The sequence below is a fragment of the Rhinopithecus bieti genome, unplaced genomic scaffold, assembly GCF_001698545.2.
Source record: "Rhinopithecus bieti isolate Rb0 unplaced genomic scaffold, ASM169854v2 scaffold_32092, whole genome shotgun sequence".
Lineage (NCBI taxonomy): Eukaryota > Metazoa > Chordata > Mammalia > Primates > Cercopithecidae > Rhinopithecus > Rhinopithecus bieti.
In genome coordinates, this window is record NW_016813944.1 from 820440 (window position 1) to 832279 (window position 11840).

Sequence of the window (11840 nt, forward strand, 5' to 3'; positions counted from 1 at the left end):
GAAAAAAAAAAAAGGAGGTGGAGATGAATTATCAGAAAGTTGGAGAAATACTACATGTGGGTGTTAGGGCTGTTTCAGATCTCTGGCAACAGTACGGCACCCACAAGTGGAAGGTTTTGCATTTAAGTTGTCTTTGTAACAAATTAACAGGAGGCAGAGGCAGAGATGGAGAAGAGGGGCTGGAATTATTAGGAAGTTGAATTGACCCAGCTATTGATTGTGTCCTGAGTGAAAGGAGTCTAGGATGACTCTTAGATTTCTGATGTCAAGTAGAAATGGTGGTAATAGACATCAAAGTAGGAATGTAAGAGGTAGAACAGGTTTGGGTAAAATGTTGAGCCCAGTTTTTATAATGCTGAGTTGACAGATAGAAGGAATACCTTAGGGTTGATGTCATATGTGAAGGTGAAAATGGACCTGGAGCTTGGAAGGGAGGTTAGTCTGGGAATGTAGGTCTGGCAGGTTCCTCTGGGTGTGCTGGGTAAGACTGTGGACATCCCCCTGGGGAGAACATTTGGAGCAAGAAAAGAACAAAGAGTTCAGGAGAAACCCATGTTGATGGGATGCATGGAGAGGAGGAGCCCACACAGTGGAAAGAGAATTGCCACTGAGGCCGAGGGAATATTTCAGACAGGATGGAGTTGCTGGTGCTGAGAAGTGTCAGGGCAGAGACGAGCTCAGACTTGGCAGCAGTTGGGAGATCCTGTTAGGCAGCAGTTATGTACCGTGTTATGGGGGAGGCCAGATGATAGGTGTAGACCCCCTTTGTAAGAAAGGCAGAGAACAGAGCCAATTGGCATTTTCATGGGAAAGTGGAGCAAATTTTAGGGGTTATTTGGCAGTTGGCCCCTTAGTCTTCACTAAGTTTGTTCACCTACCATCCTCTCTACTTACAGCACTATACGACCTACTTCGTCTACCCCATAGGCCTGAGGTTCCCTCTCTAGGGATTGCTAAGTTTTTAATGCCTTGTCGAGTCAAACCTTTTTTTAAAAAAGTGTTTTAGAAAGCTTCCTGCAGACTCAGTAAGATGTTTTTCTTTTCTTTTGTTTTCTTTTTTTTTTTTTTTGATGGAGTCTTGCTGTGTCTCCCAGGCTGGAGTGCGGTGATGCAATCTGGGCTCATTGCAGCCTCTGCCTCCTAGGTTCAAGCAATTCTCCTGCCTTGCTGAGAAGGTGGGATTACAGGTGCCTGCCACCATACAAAGATAATTTTTGTATTTTTAGTAGAGGTGGGGTTTCTTTAAGTTGGCCAGGCTGGTCTTGAACTCCTGACCTCAGGTGGTCCACCTACCTTGTCCTCCCATAGTGTTGGGATTACAGGCGTGAGCCACCGCCCCGGCCTGTTATTTTTTCAGTTTGTATTTAGCAGCATGAGACTTTGAACCTCTTCAGTGCAGGCTTATGGGTGAAGACTACACCTGCATGGTATTCTTAAAGTCCTCTCTCCTTTTGGGTGCGGTCCTTGATATAGCATCCCTGCACAGAATGAGCACATTAGGCCTACTAACGAGTTAAATAATTGATGGAAGTGGAAGAGCTCTGTGAGAGCCAAGAGGGCATCATAGGTGGTCTCATGGTGCAGTGCTGAGGTGAGCCTGGGATGAGTTTGGATAAGAAAACCCCTGAGAACACTCAGTAACTCCTGCAGTTTTTAATGGTTCTTATTTGGATGTTTGTTTCTTTAGGCTTGTCAACTACTTGGTCCCAGAATTCCCGATCCCAGCATAGGAGAAGTTCCTGCTCCAGACATGAAGATCGCAAGCCTTCGGAGGTACTTCTTGACTGCTTGCCTGACCGTGCATGAATATATGCTGCCGCATGTACCTAGTTGAGTGGTGTCTATTTGTGCAGTCCTGGGCAGAGTATTCAAATCCTTGTGCCTCAGTTTCCAAATCTGTAAGATGGGGAGAACACAAGTGTCTACCTCATAGGATTGTTGTGAGGATTAAGTGGGTTAATACACATAGGCTAATACATGCAAAGCATGTGAATAGTTGCTGACACATAAAAAGTGCTCAGTAAGTGTTATTATTCATTATATTCTTTTTTTCCTTTCCTGTTGTATCATCTCTGGCTCCCAATAACTTTTCCTCTAGCCAGGAGATCAGCGGGTTCAGCTGCTGCTAAGTCACTGCCAGCCTCAAGTTAGTTTTAGCCATGAATTTGTGGCTTATTTGGCAACAACCCAATGTAACTGTGGGAGTTTTGTTTTGGGGATTATGCTGAAGGTTTTCCCCCCTCTTTCTCAATTTCTTTCTCATCTTATGTTTCCTCTGCTCCCTAACTTTTGTTATCTGTGTATCTAAAGTTGCTTTTAGGTGCATTTCTTTCTGCTGGTATTTGTTTAGGGGCCCTTATAAGGCCTGAGGTCTGTTTATTCTAAAGACCTTTGCTAGGCTTTAAATCATTGAAGAAAAAGCATTTTATTTTATCACAGTTTTCAAGTGAGAAGATTCTAGGAAGAGTTTCTTTGGTTGAATGCTTTGCTTTGTGCTGCTTCTCATGGGGTGAGTTCATAGACAGCCTTATCCTATAATGGCAATGCAGAGGCAGATATTCCGCAGAGGCAGATATTCCTCAGAGGAACTTTCCAGGCTCTAATAGGGAACATCAGAAGGCTGCCCTGTTGCGGAGTGGAGAAGTTACTTGGTTGTGGAATAGCTTCCTCCATGAGGAAGTAGTTTACATCCTTTAGAATTGTGGAAAACCATCCCAGGAGGCACTTTAGCATGAGATCAGATGTGCTTGGGAAGGTAGCTACTTCCTCCCCTTACTTTATTTCAGGCCTTTTTTCATTTGAACCTTTAATGCTCTCTTCCTTTTCTTTGCCCAGGAGTGTCTCTGCTGCTCTTTATTTCTTAATTCCTTGTGCTGTGTCCATAACCCCCCAAATACCTTTCTGATGTTCACACTAAACTCCTGTTACTTCAGCACAGGAATACAAGGGGGACCGAGGAGCTGTGACCTGGTGTGATGGGGGCTGGTGCCCAGTGGTGGAGTTCGAAACTTGCTTCTGGCACTGACACCAAGCATTGAGGAGGGGGCCCAGCAGCACAGGTCGCTGTGCTGGCTTTGTCCCAGCCCCACATTTTGGTCCAGATGTTTTTCTCAACCCCGAGTCCAAACTATATGTAAGGCACTAACATACTCTACCAGAGACTCCAGAGTTGACATCCATTTGAGGGCCTTTGTTTCAGTTCTTGACCGAGTCTTTGAGCAAAGGAATAGCAGGCTGCCTTTTTTCATTTCACTGCTTCAGTTTGATTTTTCTTTCTTTTTTGGCAAACTCCTTTGTTTTCCATTTATACCACTTAGTTGGAATATGTTTTTACCTGATCGGCTTCTTGAAGATATAGGCCCATCTCTTAGGTTTTAAAGTACTTTTCTTTTGGGGGCCAGGGAGTTGGTGTCCACTGGGCTGGGCACCTGCTTCAGCTGCTCTGTGCTTGAAGGGAAGGATCCTGGTATTACATGTGATTTTTGTGGGAGGTGCATGGCCTAGTTCTTGCTTGTTAATAGGTCTTTAGAAATGAGGAGTGGCATACTGGGGAATAGTCCATATTGAAAATGGCAGGCAGGAGAAATGGCCTTTTTATTCAGACACTGCCTCAGAGTTTATTATGGTGAAGTTTATTAAAGTGATCACCAGCCTGAAAAGCCACCAGAAAAAACAAATATGGACCTATTAGCAGGCGTATGTGTGAACTGTGTTTAGTAGCACAAGAAAGAACTCCCTGTCCTGAGAAAAGAGAGTTCAGCATTGTGACTTGTGTAAACAGACAGGGCAGCTTACAGATGCAAGCTTGCTCGATGCCAAACACAACTTTGGGCTGGTCCTGATGCCAAGGTCAGAGCTTTCTTATGCAGCCTTAGACACCAGTGGGCCAAGGACGAGGCTTGAGAGGGAGCCAGTTGTGCAGCTCTGGCTGGGAGGCAGTGTTGCGCTCTACCCCAGGGGCAGGCCTCATTGACCAAGGATGAATGCCAGTGGTCCAGGAGTCTGCAGTGGCATAGGCACTGGGAGGGCTGCCTTTTCTGCGGTTTCCTTCATTTGGCCTGTGGTAAGGAATTGGGGAGCTCTCTTTGTAGAGGGGCACTGTTGGGTCTGCCTGTTTTTGGCAGAGTGGGAAGAGGGTAGTGACTTTCTCTATTTCCTTTCCCCACAAATAACTCTTCCCAGGTAGAATTTATGCCAGGTGAAGGTGTGCAAACATGTTCTTTGCAGGCCCATCAACCAAGTGGCCTGTGATTGCTTCTCTTCCAGATTTTTCTAGGCCAGCCTGGACCTTGACCTCACCAGCTGCCATACCATAAACCCTGGTGCCCTGGGAGGCAGGGCCTGGGTGGGGGCAGTCTCATTATAGAAGATGAGTCTCTGGCCAGGAGCACGGCTCATGCTTGTAATCCCAGCACACTGGGAGGCCGAGGCAGGTAGATCACTTGAGGTCAGGAGTTTGAGACCAGCCTGGCCAACATGATGAAACCCTGTTTCTACTAAAAACACAAAAATTAGCTGGGCATGGTGGCACGCACCTGTAATCTCAGCTACTCAGGGGTGCTGAGGCAGGAGGATAGCTTGAACCCGGGAGGCAGAGGTTGCAGTGAGCCAAGATTGTGTCACTGAACTCCAGCCTGGGGGACAGACAAGATTCCATCTCAAAAAAACCCCAAAAAAAAAAAAAAAAAAAAAGCCAAAACAAAAAAAAACAGATGAGTCCCTGGCGGTTCTGGGTTTTGGCTTGAAGAAGTTGTTACATGGTTAGTGGAGTTATATTTCTAGAGCACCCTTGAGTGCAGTATCTCCCTTCAGAGATTTCCAGGTACATGTTTTCAGCAGCCCTTTTGGTGAACTGAGAGGCATTTTTCAGAGATTTTTTGTTGTTTTTGTTGAAGTAGTTGTGGACACTATGGACTGAGGCAGTGAGAGGACAGGGTTCCCTCAGCACTGCCACCCCCCATGCCTGAGTGAGGTAAAAGGCGTGTCAGGCAAAGGTTTTCTGTAATAGGTCAGGCTTGTTCTATGTTGATACAGTGACCTTGTTACATGGCAGCTCCATGGTTACATTGCAGCTGCCAGCACTCTGAATAAGAATGCAAATATCAAATGTCAGTGTCCCTTTCTCTTCCTTTCCAGGTGTTTAGGACAGACCTGATCACTGCCATGAAGTTACATGACTCCTACCAGCTGAACCCGGATGAGTACTATGTGTTGGCAGATCCCTGGAGACAGGAATGGGAAAAAGGGGTCCAGGTGCCTGTGAGCCCGGGGACCATCCCTCAGCCTGTGGCCAGGTAGAGATGTCCTGAGGGCAGAAGCCTCTCCACCCACCCTCGCTCTTCTTCCCTGACAGCAGGCATCTGAGAAGAGACAATTTCTGAGTTAGCAGTAAAATATCATGAGCCTCAAGTGGAAATAGAAATGTAGGAGCAGCACACTTCAGGCATACAGGGTAGTGGTTTTGAGGGCCATGAGCCTCCATGCTTAACATTACAGCCACCACTGTAGGGAGGTGCTGCGGTCTTATGAGAGGAAGTCAAAGTCCAAGACATCCTGGGAAGTGATGGGCTGGGGGAGGAAAATTTGGGTGTTCACACGTCTGCATCCTCTTTTCCTGCCCTCCATGTTCACCCTGGAGAGTGACTCTCCTGTAGAGAAGTGTGTAGTTGCCTCCGCCTTTGGAGGAGGACAGGTGTGAGGAGACCTGCCAGTTAGGGTTTGCGGAGAGGGGAGTTTTGGAGGGATTTATTTTGACTGGTCACATTGTTCTCGGGGTGCGTTCTCTGAATTTACTGACTTTAAAGATCCTCAGGGCTGAGTCCCTGCTGACTCTCCTCACAATCAGGTTGCAGCTGTTTACTCATTTCCTCATTGCCCTGCTTCGTGCCACCTGGAGAGTCCTCTTAGGAGGGAGGATTGAGTGCCCTCTGTGCTCAGCTGGCATCTGGCTTCTCGGCCATCATCAGTTGGCTGCTGCTTTGTGAAATAGTGTCTTTCTCCACGCTGAGTCGTGACTGAACTTGCTTCCTGGCCGTCACCCACTTTGTGTCTCTTGTTTTGGGCACTTAAGATGATCAAATTTGAGTTGTCATTTTGGGATCTCTGGGGAGTCTATCCAGTGGTGACATATGCCCCTGTCTTACTCAGGCTTAGGTGACCAATCAGAAGTGCCAGGATGGCCCCCACAGGCTAGAATCTGGACCTGTGGAATGGAGCGGTCACGGGGCTCTGCGGGGCAGACCAGGTATCTGCCTCAGAGCCTGTGTCTGAGATGTAGCACCACCTGATTCAGCACTGGCAGCCCCAGCCTAGGAGTCACTTGCTGAATGCTTCACTTTCAGTGGGGAGCCAGGACAGAAGTGAGCATTAATACAGCTTGTGGAAGTTTTCAGTTGGATCCCTGCTCTTGGTTGAGTAGGAGAAATAAATCCCTTCAGTTTGTCCATCTCAGCGTCATGTAGATAAAATCACTCCCATAATATAAGGGTGATGAAAGTACTCTGACAGACTCTGGGCAGCCTGTTGACAGTAATTTAAACTGCAGAAATGCATATGTGGAAGGACTTTGTTGAGGCCTGGGGCCTGTGATTAGGAAGATGGCCTTTTCTGGTCCAAGTTGGGAGTGATTTGCTCTTCTTGCGCATGCTGTCTTACTTTGAGTGGGGTGAGTTGGAAAGCACTACTCCAGGTGTTAAAGGTCGGGAGACAGTGTGTGGCAGTATTAGGAGAAGAAACTTGTGCTTCTGTTTCTGGGATCATAGGTATATGTTGGGAGAGTCAGTCTGCCTCTTGGCTGGGACTCTTGATTCTTAGATTTGTTGGTAAAGGCCGAGGTCTAATTCCTTTTTTTTTTTTGTTTTTGAGACAGTCTCACTCTGTTGCCCAGGCTGGAGTGCAATGTTGCAATCTTGGCTCACTGCAACCTCTGCCTCCTGGGTTCGAGCGATTCTCCTGCCCCAGCCTCCCAAGTAGCTGGGATTACAGGTGTGCGCTACCATACCAGGCTAATTTCTGTATTTTTAGTAGAGATGGGGTTTCACTGTGTTGGCCAGGCTGGTCTCAAACTCCTGACCTCAAATGATCCACCTGCTTCAGCCTCCCAAAGTGCTGAGATTACAGGCTTGGGCCACCGTGCCCAGCCCAAGGCCTAATTTTCTTTTCCCTCTCTCCAGCTTTTTTTTGTGAGGGGTGAGCGTTGGCAGGTATCTCCCTCTGGTTCTCAGAGTCTGCTGTGCCTGCCCTGCCTATGTGGTGCCCTGGTTCTAATGGCCTCCAGCAGGGATGGGCAGGGCTGGTTAAGGGAAAGTGATTAACTCTTGAAATGTAAGGGTCAGTGTGTTTTGGTGTTGGCTGCAGGCCAGAGTGGTCAGAGGTGGTGGGCAGGGCACAGCAGTGTCCTGGGAAGCAGATTTGAAGGCTTCTACAGTGTTTTCATTCATATCTATTTCCTGTTCACAGGCTTTAACAACTTCTAGTTAAGGTTTTATTAGCAGTGACATTCAGGTTTTCAGCCTCTAGTGATGACCTGTGGCTCTGAGGGTTGGAAGAGGAAGTGACACCTGGGGCCTTGTGGCACACTTCATTGTCTGTGACTGAAAGGGTAACCTAGCTGCCTTGTTTTTTGTTATGCAGGGTTGTGTCTGAAGAGAAGTCCCTCATGTTCATCAGGCCCAAGAAGTACATCGTGTCATCAGGCTCAGAGCCTCCCGAGTTGGGCTATGTGGACATCCGGACACTGGCTGACAGTGTGTGTCGCTATGACCTCAATGATATGGATGCTGCATGGCTGGAACTGACCAATGAAGAATTTAAGGAGATGGGTGAGAGACCATGTATTATATTATTTTATTAACCAATGATGAATAGAAACGTGTTTTAGGCAGGTAGGTGAGTAGCAAAAAGCCCCTCATTGCCAGTTGAAGGCAGCTCCATCATAGCTTCAGTTAATCAGAATCACAGCCCTGCCTTAGAGCTCAGCCTGTTTGGCTGTGTCAGATGTGCTGAGATGTATTCAGAGTGGAAGCAGGGCTCCTCGGCTTAGGCACCAGGGATTCCCATGTCTGCTCTGATCTAACTCCCTCATTCACTTACCTTAAGGAAGCTGAAGTCCAGGGAAACTAAGTGACAAAAGGCCATGCTCCAGTGACTTGCTCTAGTGTTTTTTTTTCTGCGACACCATTCAGATTCCTTCTTTAGCCGTGGACTGCTGCTTCTCTAAATGAACACTTTTCCAGGCATGCTCCCCATTTCTAAGCACATCACATGTGTTTTAACTTGAGCCCCTCCCAAAGTGCTGGGATTACAGGCTTGAGCCACCCCGCCCGGCCTACTCAGGTGTTTTTATAGACAAAATAGATTTCCTTCTTCTTGGTCCTGCTTTAGGTATTAATGGCCCAAACATTAGCAGGCCACAAGGTGGTTTTATGGCATGTGTTCAGGAGTTCTTCTCAGAGATGTTGTTGGGACTGAATAGTAAATTTTAGCTTCAAAGATACACAGTTTCTGCTTTGTAGTAAGCACGTTATAAAGACCAGTGTAATGCGCTTGACTGGAATCTAGGTGTCCTGTGTGAAGTCAGAGGACTCAGCCCAAAGACTCTTGACATTTATGAATGGTTTAAATAATAAGAACTGGGCTAATCCATATTTGAAGATACTGTTGAATACACTGGCAGGATTAATTTTGTAATTTTTTTTTTTTTTTTTGAGATGGAGTCTCGCTCTGTCACCCAGGCTGGAGTGCAGTGGTGTGATCTTGGCTCACTGCAAGCTCCGCCTCCCAGGTTCACGCCATTCTCCTGCCTCAGCCTCCCGAGTAGCTGGGACTACAGGCGCCCACCACCACGCCCGGCTAATTTATTTTTGTATTTTTAGTAGAGAAGGGGTTTCAACATGTTAGCCAGGATGGTCTCAAACTCCTGACCTCGTGATCCACCTGCCTCAGCCTCCCAAAGTGCTGGGATTACAGGGGTGAGCCACCGCGCCCGGCCTAATTTTGTAATTTTATAACATAAGCGGAACACATGCTTAAAGATGTTTGTCTTAGCTGTTACTGGTTTTTTTTTTTTCTTTGTTTTTTGAGATGAAGTCTCACTTTGTGGCCCAGGCTGGAGTGCAGGGGTGCAATCTCGGCTCACTGCAACCTCCACCTCCTGAGTTCAAGTGATTCTCCTGCCCCAGCCTCCCAAGTAGCTGGGATTATTGGCACCTACCACCATGCCTGGCTAATTTTTGTATTTTTAGTGGAGAGGATTTCACCCTATTGGCCAGGCGGGTCTTGAACTCCTGACCTCTAATGATCTACCTGCCTCGGCCTCCCAAAGTACTGGGATTATAGACGTGAGCCACTGTACCTGTTGTTTCAGTCTTTTTTTTGCATTTGGTTCACTATGTTTTTCAACTTTGTAGAAGTCAGAGGATGAGGAGGGATAAACCATTTAAAAATATTAGAGTGTCCAAAGTGTAATCTGTTTTGAGAGAACTGTTTTACCTACCAAGAAAGGCAAATGTTAAAAAACATCCAAACCATATATGAGGTACTGGTTTTGAAGTCCCTTATGTGTTAGTTGTTATGTGTAATGAGTATAATGAAATGTCGTATTCAACAATGTATGTATTTAATATCCTTGAATCCTTTTAAAATTTACCTTTTGCTTTCCCATTTACTACACTGCATCTTTACTACCTGACCATAAGAACATAACAGTTTCCTGGAAGACTCTCCCCTTTGAAGATTGTTTCTTAGAAGGATCTGATAAGGATTTAATAAAAAATTTTGGGGCCCTCAGGGATGGATGCATCAATGGGTTGGTTGATTGATTGAGACAGGGTCTTGTGTCACTCAGGCCGGATCACAGTAGCACAGTCATGGCTCACTATAGCCCCAACCTCCTGGGCTCAAGCAGTTCTTCCACCGCAGGCTCTTGAGTAGTTGGGACTACAGGTGTGTGCCACCACACCTGGCTAATTTTCATATTTTTTGTAGAGATGGGGTTCCACTATGTTGCCCAGGCTGACCTTGAGCTCCTGGGCTCAAGTGTGAGCCACCACGCCTGGCCAGTGATGGATTTATTTATCAGACTATTATTTATTCATTGTACATTATTTTTAAGTATAAATAAACTGGAACTATTTTGTAATAGTTATTAATACAGATTTATTAAAATGGGTTTGTGGCATTTTTAACTTCAGGAATGCCTGAACTAGATGAATACACCATGGAGAGGGTCTTAGAGGAATTTGAGCAGCGATGCTACGACAATATGAATCACGCCATAGAGACTGAGGAAGGCCTGGGGATCGAATATGATGAAGATGTTGTCTGTGATGTCTGCCAGTCTCCTGATGGTGAGGACGGCAATGAGATGGTGTTCTGTGACAAATGCAACATCTGTGTGCACCAGGTATGTGGGGCAGGGAGGCCAGAACGAAGAAACCTGGGGCATGAGCCTGTCTGCTGTGGGGAGTGTATGCCTGGAGTCCAGGATTCTTCCTCTGAATGGGGTCTGTTTTTCTACAATTTAAAGAAATATGCCCTATAGACTTTCTTTTTCCCTGGTAGGTTCTTACAGTGATTGAAATATATCCTCTGCTTTTGCAGCCAGAAGGATAGCACCCTCTGTGGAAATCGTCTTTCTTCACATAGTGTTTTATTCTTATCTATAGAAGTCAAGTTTATTTAAAAAGAATGTATGAGCCCCCTCTGTCCTACTGTAACACCTAAGTTTAGGTATTAAGAACACTGAGAAAACAAACCTTTGAAAAGGTGTGTGTTAGTGTGCTGTATTAGTTTCTTACAGCTGCCCTGTGTAACAGAAAAATTACTACAGACTGTGTGTGCTTAAAACAACAAAAATGTATTGTCTTGGGTTCTGGAGACTAGAAGTCCAGAATTGAGGTGGTGGCAGTGCTGTGCTTCCTCTGAAACATGCAGTTCCTTGCCTTTTTGTAGCTCATGGTGATTTGGGCAATCTTGGGCATTCCTTGGCTTGCGGCTGCCCTTGTCATCATGTGTGTTCTCCCTGTGTCTCTGTCTTCACATGGCGGTCTTCTTCTTAATTTTTTGAGATGGAGTCTCATTCTGTCACCCAGGCTGGAGTGCAGTGGCGTGGTCCTGGCTCACTGCAACCTCCGCCTCCCAGGTTCAAGTGATTCTCCCGCCTCAGCCTCCCGAGTAGCTGGGACTGCAGGAGTGTGCCACCACACCCGGCTAATTTCTTTTTTGTATTTTTTTAGTAGAGATGGGGTTTGCTATGTTGGCCAGGCTGGTCTCGAGCTCCTGACCTCGTGATCCGCCCGCCTTGGCCTCCCAAAGTGCTGGGATTACAGGTGTGAGCCACCGTGCCCGGCCCACGTGGCAGTCTTCTTAGAAGGGCACCGGTCCTATTGGACTAGGGACCCACCCTACTTCAGAGTGAGCTCATCTTAAATAATTACATCTGCAATGACTATTTCTAAAGAAGGTCACATTTTTAGATATTTGGAGTTAGGACTTGAGCGTGTCTTTTCGAGGACACACTTTGCCTGTCGTGTTTGTAAGCATGTGTTAGGGTATAAGCTGAGCTGTTAAAGGAGAGGAAAGCAGCCCCTTTTCTTGAAGGCGATTTCCTGCCTTAAAAAAGAGCACAGTAGGCCGGGCGCGGTGGCTCAAGCCTGTAATCCCAGCACTTTGGGAGGCCGAGACAGGCGGATCACGAGGTCAGGAGATCGAGACCATCCTGGCTAACACGGTGAAACCCCATCTCTACCAAAAATACAAAAACTAGCCGGGCGAGGTGGCGGGCGCCTGTAGTCCCAGCTACTCCGGAGGCTGAGGCAGGAGAATGGCGTAAACCCAGGAGG

At 46.7% G+C, this 11840-nt stretch overlaps 1 protein-coding gene across 2 annotated transcripts in view; it reads left to right on the plus strand.

Moving 5' to 3' along the window:
- The window catches only part of JADE1 (jade family PHD finger 1), a 67077-nt gene that overhangs the window by 31666 nt on the left and 23571 nt on the right, over positions 1–11840 (plus strand). For both annotated transcript variants that reach the window (XR_001880886.1, XM_017849123.1), the window contains exons 3-6: positions 1688–1773; positions 5137–5294; positions 7633–7820; positions 10191–10402. Coding sequence is in view for 1 of the 2 variants with exons in the window: in XM_017849123.1 (XP_017704612.1) it covers positions 1688–1773; positions 5137–5294; positions 7633–7820; positions 10191–10402 (644 nt within the window). In the remaining variant the exon portion in view is untranslated. The remainder of the gene's footprint in view (positions 1–1687; positions 1774–5136; positions 5295–7632; positions 7821–10190; positions 10403–11840) is intronic.